The sequence below is a fragment of the Rhinopithecus roxellana genome, chromosome 12 (assembly GCF_007565055.1).
Source record: "Rhinopithecus roxellana isolate Shanxi Qingling chromosome 12, ASM756505v1, whole genome shotgun sequence".
Lineage (NCBI taxonomy): Eukaryota > Metazoa > Chordata > Mammalia > Primates > Cercopithecidae > Rhinopithecus > Rhinopithecus roxellana.
Genome location: NC_044560.1, coordinates 133212306 through 133239915, shown reverse-complemented (window position 1 = coordinate 133239915; position 27610 = coordinate 133212306). Strand labels below are relative to the sequence as shown.

Sequence of the window (27610 nt, the reverse complement as noted above, 5' to 3'; positions counted from 1 at the left end):
GTAGGCGGCGAGAGGCCTCGGCACCCACGAACTCATAAATACCGGGGATGCGCTGGCGGCGGGAGAGGCGCGTGCGGGCAGCCGGTGCCCCCGAGGGTGAGCCGGGGTGCGGGAGGGCACCCCCGCTCCCGGATGGTCCCGACCCAGCTCCAGCCTGGCAGCTGGAGACAGAGCTGGAGCAGGCGGGGAAGCGCTGGGGAGAAGGCGGGTGGGTACAGATGGTGGAAGGGCAGGGACGCTGGGGATGGGGAGAGAGGATGCGGCCGCTCTGGCCAGGATGGACTCTAAAGGATCTGGGGGTGGCGTGGGAGGATTGAGGTCACTAGGAGCAAAATGGAAGGCTAAGGATGGAGTAGAGAGGCGAGATCCCCGGGGCAGGCAGGAATGCTTGGAATCTCGGGAGTAGGTAGGAGAACTGGGGTTTCTAACAGCAGGATGGAAAGCTGGGGATGGGGCTGCCGAATGCAACCTCCTGCACAGCCTCCACCCCACTCCCAGGCCCCCAGCACTGAGAGTGAGCTCTGGTTAGGAGCAAGGCTCCGGAATCAGGCCCTCCTGGGTTCAAATCCTGGCTCCATCGCATCCTGGCTGTGCAGTTGAATCACTCAGCTGCTCAGTTTCCTCATCTGTGATATGGGGATGACGATGCTCACAGCCACCACCTCATAGCAATGTCATGAGGCTTCCGTGAGTTCATCTATGTCAAGCGGTTGGCACACTGTGAGTGAGGCTCAGAGAGCTCTGCTGCTGCTCCTTAGCCATTCTTACTTTTGGTTTCTCTCTCCAGCGTCTGGATACCACCTGTCTTGAAGGAGACCTCCCTGCCCTCCTGCCTCTGTCCCCCAGAGGACTACCAGATCATCCTCCATCCCCCAACCTCCCAGCCCTTCCTGCTGTACCTGTGGGGAGGTGATCTCCTCAGTCCCTCCACTTTTCCCCTGTCTCCGGTCACCACCCCACCACCATGCACCCCCTTCCTGGCTATTGGTCCTGTTGCTCTCTACTCCTGCTATTCTCCTTGGGAGTCCAGGGGTCCCCAGGGGCCCCCAGCGCTGCCCCAGAGCAAGTCCATCTGTCTTACCCAGGTAAGTGTCCCTGACCCCTTTCTACGCCTCTCCCAGCGAGGCCCAGCGGTGCTTCATTGTTTGAGGGTTCAGGAATCCCCACCGTGAGCCCCTAAGCAGGTGGCTCATTTCTCCCGAGCCTCTGTCATCTGCCTCTGTGGAATGGGAAGTACAGGCCATGGTACACCTGGAAGTGTGCGGAATGATCATGGTGCCCAGCCCACAGTGAGTGCTCTCCTGCTCTCCAAAGGGGGCTGCTGCTGTCCTTGTTCATTGCATCTCTGTTGTGTTTCTGGGACCTGGCACATTTGTTCGTTTGTGCACAGTAGGCCTCAGAGCCAGTTTTGGAAGGAACCAGTGGATGAGTGATAACAGAGCTGGATTACCCAGCCCCTTCTCCATCCCCGCTCTCCTCTTCCCCACCAGGATGGCTGCCTCCCAATCTTTGATTAGGATCCTTCCACTGTCAGGGCAAGAGCTTGGACTCTGGACCCTGGGCAACCAGACTGAATGGGTTAGAATCCCATCTTTGCTATGTACCTGCTGCCTGATCTTGGGCAAGTGGCTTAACCTCTCTGGCCTCAGCCTCCTCATCTGGATAATGGGGTAATATTAGTGCAACCTCATGGTGAGGTGTAAATGAGTTGCTACCTGTAAAGAGGCAGAACTGAGGCTGGGTGTGGGGGCTCACACCTGTAGTCTTAGCAGTTTGGGAGACTGAGGCGGGAGAATCACTTGAGGTCACACGCTTGGGACCAGCCTAGGAAACATAGTGAGACCTCTGCCTCTTAGGAAAAAAGAAAAAGATCTTAGTCATGTGTGGTGGCAAGCACGTGTAGTCCCAGCTACTTGGGAGACTGAGATGGGAGGATCGCTTGAGCCCAGGAGTTCAAGGCTGCAGTGAACCATCATTGGCCACTACACTCCAGCCTGGGCAACAGAGAGAACCCTGTCTTAAAAAAAAAAAAAAAAAAAAAAAAATGTGGGCCGGGCGCGGTGGCTCAAGCCTGTAATCCCAGCACTTTGGGAGGCCGAGACGGGCGGATCACGAGGTCAGGAGATCGAGACCATCCTGGCTAACACGGTGAAACCCCGTCTCTACTAAAAAATACAAAAAACAAAAAAAACAAAAAAAACTAGCCGGGCGAGGTGGCGGGTGCCTGTAGTCTCAGCTATTCGGGAGGCTGAGGCAGGAGAATGGGGTAAACCTGGGAGGTGGAGCTTGCAGTGAGCTGAGATCCGTCCACTGCACTCCAGCCTGGGTGACAGAGTGAGACTCCGTCTCAAAAAAAAAAAAAAAAAAAAAATGTGGTGGAGGCCGGGCACGGTGGTGCATGCCTGTAATCCCAGCACTTTGGGATGCTGAGGTGGGTGGATCACTTGACCTCAGGGGTTCAAGACCAGCCTGGGTAACACGGTGAAACCCCATCTCTACAAAAAAATTTAAAAAATAAAAAAATTAGCTGTGCATGGTGGCCCACGCCTGTAGTCTCAGCTACTTGGGGAGCTGAGGCGAGAGGGTCACTTGAGCCCAGGAGGCAAAAGTTGCAGTGAGCCAAGATCATGCCACTACACTCCAACCTGGGTGACAGAGTGAGACCCTGTCTCAAAAAAAAAAAAAAGGGTTGGTGGGACAGAACCGAGCTTGGTATGTAGCAGCAATTTCCATACACTTTAAATCTCAGGACTATTTGTTTTACACTGTTAATCTCAGAACTGTTTTACACTGCTAAAACTTATGGAGAACTTCAAAGAGCTTTAGCTTATGTGCAGTATAGCTAGCAATATTTACCAAATAAGGTATTAAAACTGAGGCATTAAAAATTTTTTATTGGCCGGGCGCGGTGGCTCAAGCCTGTAATCCCAGCACTTTGGGAGGCTGAGACGGGTGGATCGCGAGGTCAGGAGATCGAGACCATCCTGGCTAACACGGCGAAACCCCGTCTCTACTAAAAAATACAAAAAAATTGCCGGGCGAGTTGGCGGGCGCCTGTAGTCCCAGCTACTCGGGAGGCTGAGGCAGGAGAATGGCATAAACCCAGGAGGCGGAACTTGCAGTGAGCTGAGATCCGGCCACTGCACTCCAGCCTGGGCGACTGCGAGACTCTGTCTCAAAAAAAAAAAAAAAAAAAAAAAAAATTATTGTCATTTAAAATTAACAATAACAAATACCTTCTGTGTAAATGACATTTTTAATGAAAAAACTGTATTTTGCAAGAGAAGAAATTGAGTGAGGAGAGTGACACTGACTTGCATCTTTTAAAAATCTTTTATTTTTTATTCTTTTGAGACAAGGTCCCATTCTGTCACCCAGGCTGGAGTGTAGTGGCACAATCTTGGCTCACTGCAGCCTCCGCCCCATAGGGTTCAAGCGATTCTCCTACCTCAGCCTCCCGAGTAGCTGGGATTACAGGCACCCACCACCATACCTGGCTAACTTTTGTATTTTTCATAGATATGGAATTTCACCATGTTGACCAGGCTGGTCTTGAACACCTAAGCTCAAGAAATCCTCTGGTCTCGCCCTCCCAAAGTGCTAGGATTACAGGCATGAGCCACCGCGCCTGGCCTAAAATCTCTTTAGTATCTGGTTTGGTAACTGACACCTGGATTCTCCTCAGATCTGTTTTTATTTTAGTCTGTTGCGATTTGTTGTTTTGGATTTTGCCTGTGAAGAAAATCTGTTCTTGCACAGACGTGTGGTTGAAACAGGGAGAACAGTTGTTTGTTTGTTTTTTGACACAGGGTTTGGCTCTGTCAGGGTTTGGCACTGGAGTGCAGTAGCACTAACATGGCTCACTGCAGCCTCGACTTTCAGACTCAAGCGATCTTCCCACCTCAGTCTCTCGAATAGCTGGGACCACAGGGGCATGACACCATGTCCAGCTAATTTTTTTTTTTTTTTTTTTTAGATGGAGCCTCACTGTATTGGCCAGGCTGGAGTGCAATGGCATGATCTTGGCTTACTGCAAGCTCTGCCTCCTGGGTTCAAGCGATTCTCCTGCCTCAGCCTCCCAAGTATCTGGGATTACAGGCACACACCACCACGCCTGGCTACTTTTTATATTTTTAGTAGAGATGGGGTTTCACCATGTTGGCCTGGTCGGCCTTGAACTCCCGACCTCAGGTGATCCACCCACCTCGGCCTCCCAAAGTGCTGGGATTACAAGTGTGAGCCACCGTGCCAGGCTCTAGTCCTACTCTTTTCTATCTGTGACAGTTCCTCAGTTATTCCTTATCTTTCCTTGTTTTTCATGTCTTTCACATCTTCAAAGAAGATAGTTTCTTCTTTTTTTTTTTAAGATAGGATCTCACTCTGTCACCCACACTGGAATGCAATGGCGCAATCATAGCTTACTGCAGCCTCTAACTTCTGGACACATGTGCTCCTCCTGACTCAGCCTCCTGAGTAGCTGGAGTAGTGCAGACGTGCACTACCATGCCTGGCTAATTCTTTTTATTTTTTGTAGAGACAAGGTCTCACCGTGTTGTCCAGGCTAGTCTCAAACTCCTGGGCTCAAGTGATTCTCCCACCTCAGCATCCCAAAGTGCTGGGAAGACAGGGGTGAGCTACCATGCCCAGGAGAGAGAGTTTCTTAAAGGTTAGTTGCAATGTGGAATCAGAAACCACATGAATGAACTGGCTTGGCATTTGCCAGTCTAGTGACCTTGGACAAAGCACTTTGCCTGGAGGCCTCTGTAAAAATGGGAAAGGCAGTAAAAATCCATCCCATAGTGCTGCCATGGCAATCCAGTGAGATCATGGCTGTCCTTTTTCAGCCTACACAATAACAATGGCAAGTACATGCTTATAAGTGCGCTAGATGGATAACTCGTTTAACCTGGTATCCACCTTAAGCTGTAGGTACCATTGCTACTCCCATTTGACAAGAGAGTAAAACTGAGACCCATAGCAGGGGAAGAGTCTGACCCCAGTTCACATAGCCTGGGAATCTGAATGCTGGCAGGCTGGTTCAGGAGCCCACAATCTTTGCGGGTTTGTTTGTTTGTTTTGAGACAGAGTCTCACTCTGTCGCTCAGGCTGGAGTGCAGTGGTGCGGTCTTGGCTCACTGCAACCTCTGCCTCTCAGGTTCAAGGGATTCTCCTGCCTCAGCCTCCCAAGTAGCTGGGACTAACCGTGCGTGTCACCATGCCTGGCTGATTTTTGTATTTTTGTGTTTTTGCATTTTTTTTGTTTTTGAGTTGGAGTCTCACTCTGCTGCCCAGGCTAGAGTGCAGTGGTGCAATCTTGGCTCACTACAACCTCCGCCTCCCAGGTTCAAGCGATTCTTCTGCCTCAGCCTCTCAAATAGATGGGACTACAAGTGTATGCCACTAAGCCCGGCTAATTTTTGTATTTTAATAGAGACAGGGTTTCACCGTGTTGCCCAAGCTGGTCTTGAACTCCTGACCTCAAGTGATCCGTCCACCTTGGCCTCCCAAAGCAGTGGGATTACAGGCATAAACCACTGCACCTGGCCCCTAATTTTTGTATTTTTCAGTAGAGACGGGGTTTTGCTATGTTGGGCAGGCCGATCTTGAACTCCTGGCCTCAAATGATCCACCCACCTCAGCCTCCCAAAGTGCTGGGATTACAGGCATGAGCCACTGTGCGCGGCCTATTTTAAAACTTTTTAATTTTGTACCACTTTTAGATTTAGCAGAAACGTTCCAAAAATATTACAGAGTTCCTGTCTCCCCTCACTTGGTTTCCCCTGATGTTAACATTTTACGTAACCATGGTACAATGATTAAAACCAAGAAATCAAGATTGGTACAATACTGTTAACTAAACTACAGATCTCATTTGAATTTCACCCGTTTTTCTTCTAATGTCCATTTCCCCTTCCAGAATCTGATCCAGGGTCTCACATTGCATTTAGCGGTTGTGCCTCCCTAGTCTCCTCCCATCCATTAGTTTCTCAGTCTTCCCTTGTCTTTCATGATGTTGGTATTGCTGAGTACTGATCAGCTATTTCGTCCAGTATCTCTTGTTTGGGGTTTGTCTGATACTTTCTCATGACTGGAATTAAGTTATGTATTTTTGGCAAGACTATCATAGACGTGATGTTGTGCCCTTCTTGGAGCATGATATGAAGGATCAAGATGTGGCTATGACTTATTGCTGTGACTTACTGATGTTGACCCTGATTGTTTCATTAAGGAGGTGCCTGCTGGGTTTCTCTTCTATAAAGTAATTATTCTTCTCTTTGTAGTTAATAAATATCTTGAGGGAGATGGCTCAAGACAATGCAAATCCCATTTCTCCTCAATGTTTGCTCACTAATTTTAGCATCCATCAGTGGATCTTATTGGCAACAATTATAAATGTAGTGTTTGCCTAATGGTGATTTTCTAATTTTCTAATTCCCTCGTTTTTTTTTTTTTCTTTTTAAATTTTATAACTTTTGTTTTGTTTTGTTTTTGAGACAGAGTCTTGCTCTGTTGCCCAGGCTGGAGTGCAGTGGCGCGATCTCGGCTCACTGTAACCTCTGCCTCCCAGGTTCAAGCAATTCTCTTGCCTCAACCTCTCATGTAGTGGGGATTACAGGCGCACACCACCATGCCTGGACAAGTTTTTGTATTTTAGTAGAGACGGGGTTTCACTGTGTTGCCCAGGCTGGTCTCGAACTCCTGAGCTCAGGCAATCTGCCTGCCTCATCCTCCCAAAGTGTTAGGATTACAGGTGTGAGCCACTGCGCCCGGCCAATAACTTCTAATTTATTTATTTCTTTCTTTTGAGACAGAGTCTTGCTCTGTCACCCAGGCTGGAGTGCAGTGACGCAATCTCAGCTCATTGCAACCCTTACCTCCCGGGCTCAAGTGACCTTCTCACCTCTGCCTCCTGAGTAGCTGGGACTACAGGGATGCACCACCATGCCTGGCAATTTTTGCATTTTTGTAGAGACAGGGTTTCACCATGTTGCCCAGGCTGGTCTGGAACTCCTGGGCTTAAGCAATCCACCTGCCTCAGCCTCCCAAAGTGTAGGGATTATAGATGTGAGGTACTGTGCCCAGCCTCCACACTTCTATTTTATTTTATCTTTTTTGGTCTATTGTTCCTATTCAATAGAGTAGCTCCTTCCATCTAATTGAAATTTTATTATAAGAAAGAGCTGTCCCTTCCTGATCCCTTTATTATTATTATTTTTTTTTTTTTGAGGCAGAGTCTCACTCTGTTGCCGGGGCTGGAGTGCAGTGGCCAGATCTCAGCTCACTGCAAGCTCCGCCTCCCGGGTTTATGCCATTCTCCTGCCTCAGCCTCCCGGGTAGCTGGGACTACAGGCGCCCGCCACCTCGCCCGGCTAGTTTTTTGTATTTTTTAGTAGAGACGGGGTTTCACCGTGTTAGCCAGGATGGTCTCGATCTCCTGACCTCGTGATCCTCCCGTCTCGGCCTCCCAAAGTGCTGGGATTACAGGCTTGAGCCACCGCGCCCGGCCCCTGATCCCTTTATTAATTTATTCAATGATTTATATATATCATGGACTCATGGATATCCATTTTATTCTGTGGGTGAAAAATCTGATGTTATGATTGTCCCAGATTTGGTCTCTCAGAATTCCTTCAGATTGGGTTCTGTGTGCTTACAACAAACCTCCATCATTTCTGAGTACTTCCTCACTTGATGACATCACAAATAGTTCCAGGCTCCTCTTGTATATTTCCTGTTCTATCCTTGGAAGTACCTATTTCCCACAATGAGTTCCAGTTTCTTTTTTTTCTTTCTTTCTTTCTTTTTTTTTTTTTTTTTTTTGAGATAGAATTTTACTCTTGTCACCCAGGCTGGAGTACAGTGGCGTGATCTTGGCTCACAGCAATCTCTGCCTCCTGGGTTCAAGGGATTCTCCTGCCTCAGCCTCCCAAGTAGCTGGGACTACAGGTGTGCACTACCAAGTCCGGCTGATTTTTGTATTTTTAGTAGAGATGGGGTTTCACCACATCAGTCTGGCTGGTCTCGAACTCCTGACCTTGTGATCTACCTGCTCAGCCTCCCAAAGTACTGGGATTACAGGCGTGAACCACTGCACCCAGCCCTCCAGTTCCTTTTTATTGGAGAATGGGTATTTAGAAACTAATATCTGGGCACTAGGTGTGCTCATTGCCACTGAGATGTCATAGCTTCTAGTTCCTCTCAACAAACACAGCAAGGTAATACATGCATGTACACAAAGCTTCATATTCACACATCTATGTTTGAATCTGTATAAAATTAATTACCTGGCCGGCCACGGTGGCTCAGCACTTTGGGAGGCCGAGGCAGGTGGATCACTTGAGGTCAGGCGTTTGAGACCAGCCTGGCCAACATAATGAAACCCCATCTCTACCAAAAGTACAAAAAATTAGCCAGGCATGGTGGCGTGTATCTGTAATCCCAGCTACTCAGGAGGCTGGGGCAGGAGAATCACTTGAACCCGGGAGGTGGGTTCAAGTGAACCAAGATCGCACCACTGCCCTCCAGCCTGGGCAACAGAGCGAGACTCCAACTAAAAAAATAAATTACCATGAGATCATACTGATATCCCTGATATCAGCCCAGGATCATGGGTTTATTTTAGCCTCATCTTTCCTTATTTGTAACTTCTTTCTCTAACACTCAGAAACTTGACTCTTACTGTCTACAATATATTTATTTGTTCAATCCTAGTATATACATAAAGCAGTTACAGCTGGGTGTGGTGGCTCATGCCTGTAATCTCAGCACTTTGAGAGGCCGAGGCGGGTGGATCACCTGAGGTCAGGAGTCAAGACCAGCCTGGCCAACACTGTAAAACCCCATCTCTACTAAAAATACAAAAATTAGCTGGGCGTGGTGTGCGTGCCTGTAATCCCAGATACTTGGGGGGCTGAGGCAGGAGAATCACTTCAACTCAGGAGGCAGAGGCTGCAGTGAGCCAAAATTGTGCTATTGCACTCCAGCCTTGGCAACAAGTGTGAAACTCGGTATATATATATATATATATATATATATATATATATATATAGCAGTTTCAGAATCATTTACGGGTATGTCTGTCAGAAGCACACAATGCCAAGGTGACAGCCTTTATGCACAGTCCTTTTCATCTTTTGCTTTATAGTAATACCCACTTAGGACACTGTTTCTTGCAGTTATTTTTCTTCCTTACCCCTTCCACGTGGTTATGTTATTCATTTTTTAATCTGGTTAGGTCCACTTATTAGTGTCTCTATTCCATATTGGGTTCCCCGCATATCCTGACAGTTTTGTTTATTTTGTGGGTGTGTGAGGGAAATGTGAAACATGACTACAGTTCCAGGAGTCACACTTATACGAAAAGCCCAACTCAGGTAAGTGTCTCTGTTTCTTCATCCCTGCTACTCTGTTCCTCTGTTCCCATTCCCCCTTTTATTTATTATTTATTTATTTATTTATTTATTTATTTGAGACAGAGCCTTGCTTTGTCTCGCCAGGCTGGAGTGCAGTGGTATGATCTCAGCTCACTGCAGCCTCCGCCTCCCGGGTTCAAGCAATTCTCCTGTCTCAGCCTCTTGAGTAGCTGGGACTACAGGTGTGCGCCACCAAACCCGGCTAATTTTTGTATTTTTAGTAGAGATGGGGTTTTGCCATGTTGGCCAGGCTGGTCTCGAACTTCTGACCTCAAGTGATCCACCTGCCTTGGCCTCCCAAAGTGCTGGGATTACAGGTGTGAGCCACCATGCCTGGCCCCCCACTTTTTTTCTTTCTTTTCTTTTCTTTTCTTTTCTTTTCTTTTCTTTCTTTCTTTTTCTTTTTCTTTCTTTCTTTCCTTCTTTCCTTCTTTCTTTCCCTCCCTCCCTCCCTCCCTCCCTCTCTCTTTCTTTCTTTCTTCCCCTCCTTCCCCCGCCCCGCCCCCGCTATTTCTTTCTCTTTTTTTTTTTTTTTTTTTTTTGAGACGGGTCTTGCTGTGTCACCCAGGCTGGAGTGCACCGAGTGGCACAATCTCGGCTCACTGCAACCTCTGCCTCCTGGGTTCAAGTGCTTCTCCTGCCTCAGCCTCCTGAGTAGCTGGGATTACAGGCATGCGCCACCATGCCCGGCTAATTTTTATATTTTTAGTAGAGACCGGGTTTTGCCATGTTGGCCAGGCTGGTCTTGAACTCCTGACCTTAAGTGATTCACCTGCCTGAACCTCCCAAAGTGCTGGGATTGCAAGTGTGAGCTACCACGCCCAGCTAATTTCTGCATTTTTAGTAGAGACAGGGTTTCACCATGTTGGCCAGGCTGGTCTCAAACTCCTGGCCTCAAAGTGATCTACCCACCTCGGCCTTCCAAACTGCTGGGAATACAAGTCTGGCCTCCTCTTTTTTTCTACCTCATTTTCCACCCATCCCCTGTAAGTAATTCATCTCTTTAGTACCTGGTGTATCCTTTAGTACCTGGTGTATTTCTTTTGTACAAATGAGCAGAGACACCTCCATATTTTCTTATACCCCTTACATTAAGGGCAGCTAACTATACTCTTATGCACTTTGCTTATTTTGGTATAACAATATGTCCTGGAAACATTTCATAGCAGTTCTTGGAGCTTGTCCTCATTCTTTTTTACACCATTGTGTGGATGTTATTCAGTCACTCTCCTAAATATGGGCATTTAGGTTGTTTCCCGTATTTTGCAATTACAAAGAGTACTGCCATAAATAACCCTGAACACATGCATTTTTGTATGACTGGAGGAAGAACTCTTAACATTACACTACACCACACGGTATTTTTAAAACCTTGACTTGGGTGCTAACATTTAAAAATTTGACGCTATCCCTTCAAAATCTGGATTTTCATATCTATCTATATATGCTCCTGGGATATAAAAACCACCGTGTAAAGATGTGTTCTAGGCTGGGCGTGGTGGCTCAAGTCTGTAATCCCAGCACTTTGGGAGGCTGAGGTGGGCGGATCATGAGGTCAGGAGTTCGAGACCAGCCTGGCCAACATGGTGAAACCCTGTCTCTACTAAAATTACAAAAATTAGCCAGGCGTGGTGGCACGCACCTGTAATCCCAGCTACTCAGGAGGCTGAGGCAGGAGAATCACTTCAAAAGTGGGGCTGGAACCCCCACACAGAGTCCCTACTGGGGCACCACCTAGTGGAGCTGTGAAAAGAGGGCCACCGTCCTCCAGACCCCAGAATGGTAGATCCACCGACAACTTACACTGTGCTCCTGGAAAAGCTGCAGACACTCAGTGCCAGACTGTGAAAGCAGCCAGGAGGGAGGCTGTACCCTGCAAAGCCCCAGGGGCAGAGCTGCCCAAGGCCATGGGAACCCACCTCTTGCATCAGCATGACCTGCATGTGAGGCCTGGAGTCAAAGGAAATCGTTTTGGAGCTTTAAAATTTGACTGCCCTCCTGGATTTTGGACTGGCGTGGGCCCTTTAACCTCTTTGTTTTAGCCAATTTCTCCCATTAGGAATGGCTGTGTTTACCCAACACCTGTATCCCCATTGCATCTAGGAAGTAACTAGCTTGCTTTTGATTTTACAGGCTCATAGTTGAAAGGGTCTTGACTTGTCTCACATGAGACTTTGGACTGTGGACTTTTGGGTTAATGCTTTTGGGGGACTGTTGGGAAGGCATGATTGATTTTGAAATATGAGGGTATGAGATTTGGAGGGGCCAGGGACAGAATGATACGGTTTGGCTCTGTGTCCCACCAAAATCTCATCTTGAATTGTACACCCATAATTCCCACATGTTGTGAGAGGGACCTAAAGGGAGATCAGTTGAATCGCGGGGGCAGTTTCCCCCTTATTGTTCTCGTGGTAGTGAATAAGTCTCATGAGACTGATGGCTTTTTTTTTTTTTTTTTTTTTTTGAGACAGAGTCTCGCTCTGTTGCCCAGGCTGGAGTGCAGTGGCTGGATCTCAGCTCACTGCAAACTCCACCTTCTGGGTTTACGTCATTCTCCTCCTCAGCCTCCCAAGTAGCTGGGACTACAGGTGCCCGCCATCACACCCAGCTACTTTTTTGTATTTTTTTAGTAGAGACGGGGTTTCACCATGTTAGCCAGGTTGGTCTCGATCTCCTGACCTCGTGATCCGCCCATCTCAGCCTCCCAAAGTGCTGGGATTACAGGCTTGAGCCACTGCGCCCGGCCTGAGACTGATGGTTTTCTCAGGGGTTTCCGCTTCTGCTTCTTCCTCATTTTCTCTTGCCACCACCATGTAAGAAGTGCCTTTCTCCTCCTGCCATGATTCTGAGGCCTCCCCAGCCATGTGGAACTGTAAGTCCAATTAAACCTCTTTTTCTTCCCAGTCTCAGATATGTCTTTATCAACAGCATGAAAACTAACTTCTGAAATCTAGGCGGAGGTTCCCAAACCCCAATTCTTGACTTCTGCGCACCTGCGGGCTCAAAACCACGTGGAAGCTGCCAAGGCTTGGGGCTTGCACCCTCTGAAGCCACGGCCCGAGCTCTATGTTGGTCCCTTACAGCCACAGCTGGAGTGGCTAGGATGCAGGACACCAAGTCCCTAGGCTGCACACAGCACAGGGACCCTGGGCCCTGCCCATGAAACCATTTTTTCCTCCTAGACCTCTGGGTCTGTGATGACAGGGGCTGCTGCAAAGGTCTCTGACATGCTCTGGAGATATTTTCCCCACTGTCTTGGGGATTAACATTCAGCTCCTCATTACTTATGCAAATATCTGCAGCCAGTTTGAATTTCTCCTCGGAAAATGGGATTTTATTTTCTATCCCATCATCAGGCTGCAAATTTTCTGAACTTTTGTGCTCTCCTTCCCTTTTAGAACTGAATGCCTTTAAAAGCACATCTTGAATGCTTTGCTGCTTAGAAACTTCTTCCACCAGATACCCTAAATCATCTCTCTCAAGTTCAAAGTTCCAATTTTCCCACATTTTCCTGTCTTCTTCTGAGCCCTCTAAACTGTTCCGACCTCTGTCTGTTACCCAGTTCCAAAGTTGCTTCCACATTTTCAGGTATCTTTTCAGCAACACCCCACTCTACTGGTACCAACTTACTACATTAGTCCATTTTCATGCTGCTGATAAAGGCATACCCAAGACTGGGAAGAAAAAGAGGTTTAATTGGACTTACAGTTCCACATGGCTGGGGAGGCCTCAGAATCATGGCAGAGGTGAAAGGCATTTCTTTTTTCTTTCTTTCTTTTTTTTTTTTTTGAGACAGAATCTTGCTCTATTGCCAAGCTGGAATGCAGTGGTGTGATCTTGGTTCACAGCAACCTCTGTCTCCCTGGTTCAAGCAATTATCCTGCCTCAGTCTCCCAAATAGCTGGGACTACAAGTGCACGCCACCATGCCCAGCTAATTTTTGTATTTTCAATAGAGATGGGGTTTCACCATGTTGGCCAGAATGATCTTGATCTCCTGACCTCGTGGTCTGCCGGCCTCGGCCTCCCAAAGTGCTAGGTTTACAGGCATGAGCCAATACACCCAGCTGGTGAAAAGCATTTCTTACATGGCGGTGGCAAGAGAAAATGAGGAAGAAACAAAAGTGGAAACCCCTGATAAACTCATCAGATCTCGTGAGACTTATTCACTACCATGAGAGCAGTATGGGGGAAACCGCCCCCTTGATTCAAACAATCTCCCACTGGTCCCTCCCACAACACATGGGAATTATGGGAGTACAATTCAAGATGAGATTTGGGCAGGGACACAGAGCCAAACCATCTCATGGAGGTTGCAGTGAGCCGAGATTGCGCCATCACACTCCAGCCTGGGCAACAGAGCAAGACTCCTCCTCAAAAAAAAAAAAAAAAAATTAGCTGGGCATGGTGGCATGTGCCTGTGGTCCCAGCTACTTGGGAGGCTGAGGCAGGAGGATAGCTTGAGCCCAGGAGGCCAAGGCTGCAGTGAGCTAAGATGGCACCACTGCACCTCCAGCCTGGGCAACAGAGTGAGACCCTATCTCCGAGAAAAAAAAAAAAAGTCAATAGCTTTGCTAGTACTGGGCCTGTTTCCTGCTTGCTTGGTGGCTATCGCCAGATCTGAGTGATGGCTGCCCCTTTGGGATAGGGCAGGGTCTACAGTTGGCTACATGCTCTGTAACTCCTTGCTCACTTACAGGTGGCCCTTGTCTCCCTTTAGATCACCTGTGGCCTCCAGACACCCAAGCTGGCAACCCTTAAATGATATCATGTGTGTACAATAGTTGGTACAAGATCTGCATACAGTAAATAATGATATTAATAATAATACTTGTTCCCCCATATAACCCTAAGTGTACTAAGCACTATTTCATTTGCTTTATTTATATTTATTCATCTAAGCCTCATAACAACCATATAGCACAGAAACTATTATTTTTCCATTTTACAGACAGGAAAACTGAGGCTCAGAGAGGTGAAGTGATGTGCCCCAGAAAAGCTCAGCTTAGAAATGGCAGAGCTGGATCATGCCTGTAATCTCAGAACTTTGGGAGGCGAAGGTGGGTGGATCACCTGAGGTCAGGAGTTCAAGACCAGTCTGGCCAACATGGCAAAACTACATCTCTACTAAAAATGCAAAAATTAGCCAGGCATGGTGGCACATGCTTGTAATCCTAGCTACTCGGGAGGCTGAGGCAGGAGAATCGCTTGAACCTAGGAGGCGGCACAGGTTGCAGTAAGCTGAGATTGCACCACTGTACTCCAGCCTGGGCAGCAGAGTGAGACCCCGACTCAAAAAAAAAAAAAAAAAAGAAGAAGAAGAAGAAGAAGAAGAAATGGCAGAGCTGGGATTGAACTTGGGCAGTTCCAGAACCTGTCTCCTTAACTACTAACTGTTCAACAGTGGTCAACGCCCCTCACTTTTTCTGCACATCCCTACCACCCTGCCCAGGCCTCACTCCTGGTCTATCCTCTGTCCCTTTCTCCCCAGGTGAGCCAGGCTCCATGACTGTAACCTGGACCACATGGGTCCCAACCCGCTCTGAAGTGCAATTCGGGTTGCAGCCGTCGGGGCCTCTGCCCCTCCGCTCCCAAGGCACCTTCGTCCCCTTTGTGGACGGGGGCATTCTCCGGCGGAAGCTCTACATACACCGAGTCACGCTTCGGAAGCTGCTGCCGGGGGTTCAGTATGGTGAGAGGGACGCTAGGCTGAGTTCTTGAGGGGGAATGGGAAGAGGAGTGGGATACAGACTAGAAGCTACCACTGGCCGGTGGCTCAGGCTGGGCTGGTAACTCCTCTGCCTATCTGCAAAAAGCTATTGTATGAGACTCCAGGATGAAAACGGAAGGTGCGGGAAAGGCAGATCGAAGGGGCATGGGCCAGCCCCAACCAGTCCCCCCATCTCCTCCCCTCCAACAGTTGGGGAAGGATGGGGTTGGAGGGAGGGTCCTGGAGCGGCCCAGCTGACTGCGACATTTCCCTCTCCCTTCAGTTTATCGCTGTGGCAGTGCGCAAGGCTGGAGCCGTCGGTTCCGCTTCAGGGCCCTCAAGAATGGGGCCCACTGGAGTCCCCGCCTGGCTGTGTTTGGGGACCTGGGGGCTGACAACCCGAAGGCCTTCCCCCGGCTGCGCAGGGACACCCAGCAGGGCATGTACGACGCCGTTCTCCATGTGGGTGAGGCATCCGCAGGGGCGCGCGGAAGGATGGTGGTCAGCGCGCACGCGGAGGGATGGTGGCGCGGGTGGGGGGGAGCGCGGGTGGTGGGTGGTGCCAGGACCGTGGAGGGAACAGGGCTGGGGCCAGTGTGTCTCTGAAGGGACACGGGATGAGACTGGCTACGGAGACGGTGTCTGTGGCCAACCAGCCTACCTTGGTTAAAATCCCAACTCTGGCACTCTTGCCAGGAGCAGGCGTTTTTCCCGCCGTGTATTTTGATTAGAGAGAAAGCTGGTTCCGAGTTCGCAGGACTGTTATGATGACTATGTGAGTTCGCGTTGCCTGGCAGGGTGCAGGTGCACTTCGGTGTCCTTGTGCTGTTATTATTATTATTGCTGCTGTTGTTATTTAAGAGGGGGAAGAGAATGAGATGGGTAATGGGGATTGGGGATTGTATGTTTCAAAGTACAGACGCTGGAATCAGGCTCCCTAGGTTTTATTTCTACATCTTCACTAGCCAGCTGTGTGACCTGGGTCCTCAGTTTCCCCATCTGAAATGGGAATAATAATAATACTAATGTTGGGCCGGGCACGGTGGCTCATGCCTATAATTCCAGCACTTTGGGAGGCCAAGGTAGGTGGATCACTTGAGGTCAGGAGTTCGAGACCAGCCTGGCCAACATGGCGAAACCCTGTCTCAACTAAAAATACAAAAATTAGCCAGGTGTGGTGGCGCGTGTCTATAATCTCAGTTACTTGGGAGGCTGAGGCAGGAGAATCGCTTGAACCCGGGAGGCAGAGGTTGCAGTGAGCCAAGATGGCACCACTGCATACCAGTCTGGGTAGCAGAGGGAGACTCGGTCTCACAAAAAAAAAGAAAAAAAGAAAACAAAAACAAACAAACAAACAAAAACCATCTTAGCCAGGCATAGTGGTTCACACCTGTAATTCCAGCACTTTGGGAGGCTGGTTTTGAATTCCTAGGCTCAAGTGATACTCCTGCCTCGGCCCCCTAAAGTGCTGGGACTAACCTGGCTCTCTCAATTCCAATGAAAGCAGAGCTGGGCCTGGGTACTCACCCTCCTTCCACCCCCTCCCCCAGGAGACTTTGCCTACAACATGGATCAGGACAATGCCCGCGTCGGGGATAGGTTCATGCGGCTCATTGAACCTGTGGCTGCCAGCCTGCCGTACATGACATGCCCCGGGAACCATGAAGAACGCTAGTGAGGACCGAGGGCTGTGGCGGTGGGCAAGGGCTGGATCAATGGAAATGGTCCCGTTCTTCTTAGTGTCTCCCTTGAGTCTCTCATGCTGCAACATTTCAATTGTGGTAGCAAGAGGAGATGGGGGTGGGCTGGAAGCCAGACTCAGGGCCCAACAGTGGCAGGGTATAGGAGTAGGGCTATGAAATTCAGTCCCTCACCTCCATCCCTTGTACTTCCTTTATTCTAGCAACTTCTCTAACTACAAGGCTCGCTTCAGCATGCCAGGGGATAATGAGGGCCTGTGGTACAGGTAATGTGCAGGTGCCGAGGGACTGGCCCTCTTCCCTGAAGGATGGGAGATGCAGAGGAGCCCCGGTCCCTGACCCCTGCCCTTTGACTCCTCCAGCTGGGATCTGGGTCCCGCCCACATCATCTCCTTCTCCACCGAGGTCTATTTCTTTCTCCATTACGGCCGCCACCTGGTACAGAGGCAGTTTCGCTGGCTGGAGAGTGACCTCCAGGTAACCTGGGTGGAGGTCCTCTGTAGTCCCTCGGCCGGCCCCACCTCCCCCTCCACCCCCCACTCCTAGCCCCTCACCCTGGGCCCTTCTCCCTAGAAAGCCAATAAGAACCGGGCAGCCCGGCCGTGGATCATCACCATGGGGCACCGGCCCATGTACTGCTCCAATGCAGATCTGGACGACTGCACACAATATGAAAGCAAGGTGAGGCCCCCTCCCTGGGAGACAGTGGGGAGGTGCTGAGAGTCAGGTGCGTGTAGGTCTGCGTCACCCTCACCCACTCATTCACCCTGCTCAGGTCCGCAAAGGCCTCCAAGGCAAGCTGTATGGTTTGGAGGATCTTTTCTACAAATACGGTGAGCAACCCTTGGGACCCATGCCCCACACCCCACCTCTGCCCGCTTCAGAGGTCTGATCCCCGCTTGCTCTATCTCAGGAGTGGATCTGCAGCTGTGGGCTCATGAGCACTCGTATGAACGACTGTGGCCAATTTACAACTACCAGGTGAGGCACGTGGAGGGCTGGGCGCCCACGCAGCTGGGGTCAGGGTGGTCAGATGCCCCCAGAATGGCCTCGTGTGACTGCCCGCCACCCAACGTTGTTCCCTTCCCCAGGTATTTAACGGCAGCGGAGAGATGCCCTACACGAACCCGCGAGGACCTGTCCACATCATCACAGGATCTGCCGTGAGCAGGGGGACGGTTGCCTTTGCCTTCTCTCTCTCTTCCTACCCGTGGAGGGCTGACTTTGTTCCAGCCTGAGTGCTGGGTGCTTTATACAGTGCATATCACTTAACCCTCAGCCCTAAAGTCAGGAACTCCTAGCAGCATGTCCATTGGATGGATCCAGGAACAGAGGCACAGACAGGAAGATACTACAGTGAGTTATGATCACTGTACTGTACTGTAGCCCAGGTGACAAAGCAAGATCCCGTCTCTAAACAAAAAAACGAAACAAAACAAAAAAACTATCTTTTTTTTTTTTTTTTTGAGACGGAGTCTCGCTCTGTTGCCCAGGCCGGAGTGCAGTGGCATGATCTCAGCTCACTGCAACCTCCGCCTCCCGGTTCAAGAGATTTCTGGCTAATTTTTGTACTTTTGGTAGAGATGGGATTTCACCATGTTGGCCAGGCTGGTCTCAAACTCCTGACCTCAAGTGATCTGCCTGCCTCGGCCTCCCGAAGTGCTAGAATTACAGGTGTGCCTGGCCCAAATGTCCCATTTCTCCTCAAACTTTCACCCTCTTATTTTAGAACCCATTAGTGGACCCTGCCTGCAAGTTATTACCAAGCTGTTCTAATTAGAACCAACCCTCCCTCCCTCCCTCCCTCCCTCCTTTCCTTCCTTCCTTCCTTCCATCCTTCCTTCCTTCCTTCCTTCCTTCCTTCCTTTTTTGAGACGGAGTTTCACTCTTGTTGCCCAGGTTGGAGTGCAGTGGCGTGATCTCAGCTCACTGCAACCTCCACGTTCCAGGATCAAGCCATTGCCCTGCCTCAGCCTCTCGAGTACTTGGGATTATAAGTGCCCACCCCCATGCCTGGTTAAATTTTGTATTTTTAGTAGAGATGAGGTTTCACCATGTTGGCGAGGCTGATCTCGAACTCCTGACCTCAGGTGATCAGCCCACCTTGGCCTCCCAAAGTGCTGGGATTACAGGCGAGAGCCACTGCGCCCAGGCTTACTGTGCTGTTCTAATGGGGATTTTCTGTCGCCCTCACTCTTCCAAGATTTATTAATTGAGATCCTCCTGCAAGGCTGACTTGTGTCTTCTGCCACATTTGTTCAGTTGGTTAGTTGTTTATTTATGTCTGTGTGAACTCATGGGTAATTTATTTTACTCTGCAGGTTATTATCCAACACGACTGTTATTTATCTGGATGTTTAAGTTGTGCCGGCTCCGGCCATCAGTGGGCTCCTGTCTCCTTTCCACTCGTCCCCTCCTTATTCTCTGGCACTTCAAAACATTCCAGGATCATCATGTGTTTTTTCTGCTCAGCCTTGGAATCTACCCCTTCTCCATGGAGCGAGGCTGAGTTTTTTAATTTTTAAATTTAATTAAAAAAATTTTGGCCACACACAGTGGCTCACGCCTGTAATCCCAACACTTTGTGAGGCCGAGGCGGGCAGGTTGCTTGAGGTCAGGAGTTCGAGACCAGTCTGGGCAACATGGTGAAACCCCGTCTCTATAAAAAAAAATACAAAATTTAGCCATGCATGGCGGTGCACACCTATAGTCCCAGCTACTTGGGAGGCCAAACTGGGAGGATCGTTTGAGCCCAAGGAGTCGAAGCTGCAGTGAGCTGAGATTGTGCTACTGCACTCTAGCCTGGGGACAGAGTGAGACCCCATCTCAAAAACAAAAATGTTTTAATAGAGACAGTCTCACTATGTTGCCCAGGCTGATCTCGAATTCCTGGGCTTAAGTAATTCCCCCACTTGGCCTTCCAAAGCTACTGCTTATACATGATTAAAAGCAGCGTGAGGCAGGGTGCGGTGGCTCACGCCTGTAATCCCAGCACTTTGGGAGGCTGAGATGGGTGGATGGCTTGAGTCTAGGAGTTTGAGACCAATGACAAAACCAATTATTATTATATATATATATGTATAGATATAAAAGTAAGAATCACTTGTAATAAAAATGCAAATGATTACAGAGGACAGGAGGTGAACAGCAGCCACTCACACCGCACATTGCCCCACTCTCAGCTGTTGACTCTCTTGAGGCATTTTATAATGTTCTCTGCATATACAAATGAGTAATTGTTTAGATACAGACATGTTACTGTATTGCTTACTTTAAAAAACAAAAACAAAAACTACTTAGATTGTGAGTCATGCCCCAGTGGTTCTCAAACTTGGTCCACATCAGAATTACCTGGGGAGCTTTTAAAACTCCAATGCTTGGACCTGACCCTGGACAAAATACCAGAATCCCTGGCATTGGTCTCCCAGAGTAGCTGCCACATGAGCACGAAATAGAATGCTGTCAGCACCAGATGGCTTCTCACGGCCCTTGGCAGTCAGGCTCTGCCCATGGGTGACTGCTATTCTGATTTTATAAGCACAAATTGGTTTTTTTCTTTAATTAAAAAATTTGAGGCTGGGCGCGGTGGCTCACGCCTGTAATCCCAACACTTTGGGAAGCTGAGGCGGGCATATCACCCGAGGTCAGGAGTTTGAGACCAGCCTGCCCAACATGGTGAAACCCTGCCTCTACTAAAAACAAAAAATTAGCCGGGCGTGGTGGCGAGCACCTGTAATCCCAGCTACTCAGGAGGCTGAAGCAGGAGAATCACTTGAACCCAGAAGGCAGAGGTTGCAGTGAGCCAAGATCATGCCATTGCACTCCAGCCTGGGCAACAAGAGCGAAACTCTGTCTCAAAAATAAAAAGTTGGCCAGGCGCGGTGGCTCAAGCCTGTAATCCCAGCACTTTGGGAGGCCGAGACGGGCGGATCACGAGGTCAGGAGATCGAGACCATCCTGGCTAACACGGTGAAACCCCATCTCTACTAAAAAATACAAAAAAAAAAAAAAACTAGCCGGGTGAGGTGGCGGGCGCCTGTAGTCCCAGCTACTCGGAGGCTGAGGCAGGAGAATGGCGTAAACCCGGGAGGCGGAGCTTGCAGTGAGCTGAGAACCGGCCACTGCACTCCAGCCTGGGTGACAGAGCGAGACTCCGTCTCAAAAAAAATAAATAAATAAAAAATAAAAAAATAAAAATAAAACAAATAAAAAAATAAAAAGTTTTTTTAAAAATTGAAATTATCGGAGAATGACTTTGACGAGATGAGAGAAGAAAAAAAAAATTGAAATTATTTCAGACCAATAGAAAAGTTGCACTAACAATACAAGGACTTTCCATATCCACTTCCCCAAGATTTCCCAAATATGAACATTTAACCACTTTTTTTTTTTTTTTTAAGATGGAGTTTCACTCTTGTTGGCTAGGCTGGAGTGCAATTAGCGTGATCTCTGCTTACTGCAACCTCCGCTTCCTGGGTTCAAGCAATACTCCTGCCTCAGCCTCCCGAGTAGCTGGGATTACAGGCATGTGCCACCACACCTGGCTAATTTTGTATTTTTAGTAGAGACGGGGTTTCTCCATGTTGGTCAGGCTGGTCTCAAACTCCCGACCTCAGGTGATCCACCCTCCTCGGCCTCCCAAAGTGCTGGGATTACGGGTGTGAGCCACCGTGCCCGGCTTAACCAAATTTTTAAAGAAAAAAATAGAGATGGGGTCCAGCTCTGTCACCCAGGCTGGAGTGCAGCGGCTCCATCATAGCTCACTGCAGCCTCCACCTCCTGGGCTCAAACCATTCTCCTGACTCAGCCTCTTGAGTAGCTGGAACTATACACATGCCCGGCTAATATTTTTTAACTTAATTTTTACTTTTTGTAGAGACAGGGTCTTGCTATGTTGCCCAGGCTTGTCTTGAACCCCTGGCCTCAAGCAGTCCTCCTGCCTTGGCCTCCCAACGTGCTGGGATTCCAGGTGTCAGCCACTGTGCTTAGCTAAACTTATTTGTTTTAATGTCTTTCTCTCTCCATTTTAGTCTTATTTTCAGGTCTAATCAAGAGCAAGTTGTAGACATGATGCCCCTTTACCACTTTCTCTGTATTTCCTAAAAAACAACAACAACAACAACAACCACAACAAACCTCTTATATCATCACAGTATAGTTATCAAATTCAAGAAGTTAACATTGATAATATACTATTATCTACTCTACAGACCTTATTCAAGTTTAGCCAGTAGTCCCCTTGGTGTCTTTTAAATCAAAGCAAAGATTTCTCCCCCCGCCACCAGCCCACGATCTGACATCACGTGCTGTATTTAGGTGTCTTGTCTCCTTCATTCCTTTCTTTCTTTTCTTTTCTTTTTTTTTTTTTCAGACGGAGTCTCGCTCTGTCACCCAGGATGGAGTTCAGTGGCAAGATCTTGGTTCACTGCAACCTCCGCCTCCCGGGTTCAAGTGATTCTCCTGCCTCAGCCTCCTGAGTAGCTGAGACTACAGGCCTGCGCCACCACACTCGGCTAATTATTGTATTTTTAGTAGAGATAGGGTTTCACCATGTAGGCCAGGCTGGTCTCGAACTCCTGACCTCATGATCTGCCTGCCTCGGCCTCCCAAAGTGCTGGGATTACAGGCATAAGCCGCCGCACCCGGCTGCACGATGTCTTTCCAACCTCTTTGAGATTCTGATTTCTCAGCTGAAAGTGTGGTATGGATGGGTCTCATTACTGATGATACTCACTTTGATCACTCGGTTAGGGAGGTGTCTGCCAGCCCTCTCCACCATAAAGTGACTCTCTTTTTTCCTATGTAATTAACAAGCACCTCCTGGAGAGAGACTTTGAGACTATGCAAACGTCCTGTTATGCCTCAAACTTTCCCTGCTAGTTTTATCATCCATTCATGATCCTTACTTCAACCTGGTATTACAATGCTGGGTGCAAAATGGTGATTTTCCTCGCTCTAGCATCCTCTCTGCTCCTCAAGCCTGGCTTTTCTGTGGGAAGCACAAGCATTCTGTTTCCCCAGGCATTGGTGTTTTAAAAAGCTTTCTTGGAGGGTCTACTGTGCAGCCAGGCTTCAGATCCAGGGATTTCTCTGTTCTTCGAATTGCTTTTTCCCCTTCACACACATCTTGGCCATCTTTCTGTCTCACCCCGCTTCCCCGCTTTGCAATGGCTATGCTATAATGTATTTAACTGACTCCCTGATGGGCGTTGGGATGGCTTCCTGTTCAAAGCTTTCACTTCCTGTTCAAAGCTAATGCTGTAGTGGGCAGAGTCTTACACAGCCATGTACTTTTCTAGAAGTCAGAGACTTGGAGCAAGGGAAGCCTGCCCGGGACACAATGTTCAATTGCGAAGCATTATTGTGGCCAAGTCTTTTTGTTTTTGTTTTTGTTTTTGTTTGAGACAGTCTCACTCTGTTGCCCAGGCTGGAGTGCAGTGGCATGATCTTGGCTCACTGCAACCTCCGCCTCCTGGGTTCAAGCAATTGTCCTGCCTCAGCTTCCCAAGTAGGTGGGACTATAGTTGTCCGCCACCACACCGGGCTAATTTTTGTATTTTTAGTAGAGACAGGGTTTCACCATGTTGGCCAGGCAGGTCTCTGACTCCCAACCTCAATTGATCTGTCGTTCTTGGCCTCCCAAAGTGCTGGGATTATAGGCGTGAGCCACCGGGCCTGGTCTCTATGGCCAAGTCTTAACTGTCTTTCTTGAGGGCAGCAGGGTCCTGGACTGGTAGATCATTTCTGCTTCCCTGCGGGTCCTCCACCTGCCCTGGGTCTGACCAGTTCTCCCTTCCCAGGGCTGTGAGGAGCGGCTGACGCCCTTTGCTGTCTTCCCGAGGCCCTGGAGTGCCGTGCGTGTGAAGGAGTACGGGTACACCCGGCTGCACATCCTCAATGGGACCCACATCCACATCCAGCAGGTGTCGGACGACCAGGTCAGTGAGGGGCAGGCCCGAGTCATCCGACTGCACAGCCAGGCCCCGCCAGGCAAATGAGTTGTTAAAAACATGGACTCGGCCAGGCGCAGTGGCTCATGCCTGCAACACCTGCAAGTTGGTGGGGCTAAGGCACGAGGATTGCTTGAGTCCAGGAGTTCAAGACCAGCCTGGGTAACATGGTGAGACCTAGTCTCTACAAAAAAATACAAAAATTAGGCCAGGTGTGCTGGTTTACACCTGAAATCCCAGCACTTTGGGAGGCTGAGGCAGATGGATCACTTGAGGTCAGGAGTTAGAGACCAGCCTGACCAACATGGTGAAAACCTGTCTCTACTAAAAATACAAAAATTAGCTCCCCGTGGTGGCAGGTGCCTGTAATCCCAGCTACATGGGAGGCTGAGGCAGGAGAATCACTTAAATTCGGGAGGCGGAGGTTGCGGTGAGCTGAGATGGCGCCCCTGCACTCCAGCCTGGGAGACAGAATGAGACTCTGTCTTGGAAAAAAAAAAAAAACAAAAAAAAACAAAAATTAGCCAAGTGTGGTGGCAGAAGTCTGTAGTCCCAACTACTTGGGAGGCTGAGGCAGAGGATCACTTGAGCCTAGGAGTTAGAGTTTGCAGTGAGCTATGATCTCGCCTCTGTACTCCAGCCTGGGCAACAGAGTGAGACCCTAACTCAAAACAAAAAAACAAACAAATGTGGACTGTAGAACTAGAAACCTGCTCCTGCTACTTACCAGCTGAATGACTCTGAGCCACTCATCTAACATTTTTTTTTTTTTGAGATGGAGTCTCGCTCTGTCGCCCAGTCTGGAGTGTAGTGGCGCCATCTCTGCTCACTGCAACCTTCACCTCCCAGGTTCAGGAAATTCTCCTATCTCAGCCTCCCGAGTAGCTGGTATCACAGGCGCCCACCACCACACCCGGCTAATTTTTCGTATTTTTAGTAGAGACAGGGTTTCACCACTCTAGCCTGGGTGACAGAGTGAGACTCAGTCTCAAAAATAAATAAATAAATAAATAAAATAAAGTGCTACTAAAGGCTGGGCGCAGTGGCTCAAGCCTGTAATCCCACCACTTTGGGAGGCCGAGACGGGCGGATCACGAGGTCAGGAGATCGAGACCATCCTGGCTAACGTGGTGAAATCCCGTCTCTACTAAAAAATACAAAAATCTAGCCGGGCGAGGTGGCAGGCGCCTGTAGTCCCAGCTACTCGGGAGGCTGAGGCAGGAGAATGGCGTAAACCCGGGAGGTGGAGCTTGCAGTGAGCTGAGATCCGGCCACTGCACTCTAGCCTGGGCGACACAGCGAGACTCCGTCTCAAAAAAAAAAAAAAAAAAAAAAAGTGCTACTAAATACAGAGCATCTAGGCAGTGCCTGGTATGCAGTAGGTGCTCAATAAATCATAAATATTATCATTTTTTAAAAACTACAATGGCAAAAATAAAGAAAGGTGAGCCATTATTATTTGGGTCCACCTAACCTTCAGCCACCCCTACCACATACCCATCTTATTATTTCCCCCCACCTGTGTCCCACCCTGCCATCTTTATCTTCCCCTGCCTCACAGTGGGAAATACCTACAAAATTTACCAAGTTCTGCACTATTCTAAGCATTTTATATATAATAAGTCCTTCAACCCCCACGTAGTCCTGTGAGGTGGAAACTGTGATCATCCCCTCTCACAGACGGGAAAACTGAGGCTCAAAGAAGTTAGATAAGTGGGCCCAGCACGGGGGCTCATGCCTGTAATCCCAGGACTTTGGGAGGCTGAGGCAGGTGGATCACTTGAGGTCAGGAGTTCAAGACCAGCCTGGCCAACATGGTGAAACCTTGTCTCTAGTGAAAAATACAAAAATTAGCCAGGCGTGGTGGTGCGCGCCTGTAATCCCAGCTGCTCGGGATGCTGGGGCGGAATGGCTTGAACCTGGGAAGCAGAGGTTGCAGTGAATCAAGATCGTGCCACTGCACTCCAGCCTGGGTGACACAGCAAGACTCTGTCTCAAAAAAAAAAAAAAAAAGAAAAGAAAAGAAAAAAGAGAGAGAGAGAGAGAGAGAAAGAGTGGATGTGCTGGAATATAAAGCAAGGTCTGTCTGACTCCAGAGTTTGTGCTCTAAGAATAGCCTATACTTACATAGCCCTTTCCATATGCTGGGCTCCGTTTACAAATACTATCTCATTTAACTCCCACAACATCTATGATGTGGGTACTGTCACTCTCCCCACCACTTTTCAGATGAGGAAAACTGAGGCCCAGGGAGGTCTAGCTGCTTGCTCAGGGTTGTACAGCCCACCAGAGGGCAGAGAGGGGATTGGAACCCAGGCCATCTGGCCCCAGAGTTCAGGCTTTCAGTTCTAACTACTGTCCCTGTTTTTGTCCCTCACAGGATGGGAAGATCGTAGATGATGTCTGGGTGGTGAGACCCCTGTTTGGCCGGAGGATGTACCTCTAGGGATGGGGGCAGCTCTCCTCCAGAAGCCTACGTTTTGCTGCCTTGGCTGCTGTGACCAGAAACTGCCCAGGCCTGGGTGGGGATTTGGGTGGGCCCTGACTCCCCTGCCCTCCAGAGGCCCCATGTAGGGTGCATGCAGCCCTATGGAGCTGGGGCAGCTGTTCCCTCCTGGAGAGGTGGGAGTCCTGGCTGGCTGTGGAGGGAAGGCAGGTGTGCGGGCACAGAGTGACACAGAGCAGCTCTCTGCTGGCAGGGCCCCACCCTCCTGCATAGCTCTGATCGGGTGAGCTGCCCACAGGGCTTCAGGAATCAAGAGGCTTAAGCTGTGGCTCCATGGACTCTGCTCATCTTCCAGGGATACCCCTGGGCTGCCTCCTGTCCTGCCCACCGGGCAAGGGCATCACCAGCCTTCCGTCAGCAAGGTGGCCACAACCGCCATGACACTACTCACCAGCAGGTGGTGTCGGGGACTTTTTCTTCTGATCGCGGCATTGAGAGTTAGTCTGAAGCCTGGCTCCTGCTTCACTGCTCCAGGACTGCTACCGAGAGTCCCTTCATGCCTCAGTTTTCCAGCCTGGCACCGTCTTATCCGGGAAGAGGAGACGTGTTAACACTGTTGCCTCCCAGCTAGGACAGATGATGAACCGCGAGAGGCCACAGACTCGCCAGTTCCTTCCCTCTTTCCTTCCTTTCTTTCCCGTCTTGTATTTATTGAATCATAATTTATCCAGCATCTACCCTGTGCCAGGCTCTGTTCTCAGAGCTGGAGAGACAGCCATGAACAAGACAGAGATCTCGGCCCTCACAGAGCTGACACCCTAACCAGAGAGTTGGACAAAAACCACGATAAATGAGTTGGTTAAATGGCGATTTGTGCATAGAAAATGCAGGGACAGTGAGGGAGCCGTTGCAGTTTTCAGGGGGATCTCACTGAGAGGGCAACATTTGATCTGAAGGAGGTGGGGAAGGAGCCAAGTGGCCAGACATCTGGGGAAAGAGCGTTCCAGGCAGAGGAATAGCCAGTGCAAAGGCCCTGAGACAGAAATGTGCCTGGCCGGCTGGGTACAGTAACTCACATCTGTAGTCCCAGCACTTTGGGAGGCTGAGGCGGGCGGATCCCTTGAGCCCAGGGGTTTGAGACCAGCCTGGCTGACACGGCAAAACCCTGTCTCTACCAAAACTATGAAAATTAGCTGGGCATGGTGGTGTGTGCCTGTAGTCCCAGCTGCCCAGAAGGCTGAGGTGGGAGGATGGCTTGAGCCCAGGAGGTTGAGGCTGCAGTGAGCCATGATTGTGCCACTGCACCCCAACCTGGCCAACAGAGCAACACCCTGTCTCCAAAAATATTTCTAAATAAAAAAGTTTTAAAAAGAGAAAAATAAAACAAAGAAA

General features: G+C 49.3%; 1 protein-coding gene across 2 annotated transcripts; it reads left to right on the top strand.

The window, feature by feature from the left end:
* Positions 1-27610, top strand: ACP7 (acid phosphatase 7, tartrate resistant (putative)). Of its 2 annotated transcripts, XM_010380927.2 has the most exons (13): positions 1-96; positions 788-1085; positions 14904-15104; positions 15406-15588; positions 16673-16796; positions 17026-17088; positions 17185-17299; positions 17396-17503; positions 17598-17655; positions 17736-17803; positions 17914-17985; positions 23623-23760; positions 26153-27610. In XM_010380927.2, exons 2-13 carry the CDS (start codon positions 965-967, stop codon positions 26216-26218), a joined length of 1317 nt encoding a protein of 438 aa, XP_010379229.1. In that variant the 5' UTR covers positions 1-96; positions 788-964; the 3' UTR covers positions 26219-27610. The 2 variants fall into 2 exon arrangements, with proteins under 2 accessions (XP_010379229.1, XP_030769131.1); XM_030913271.1 differs by lacking the exons at positions 16673-16796; positions 23623-23760.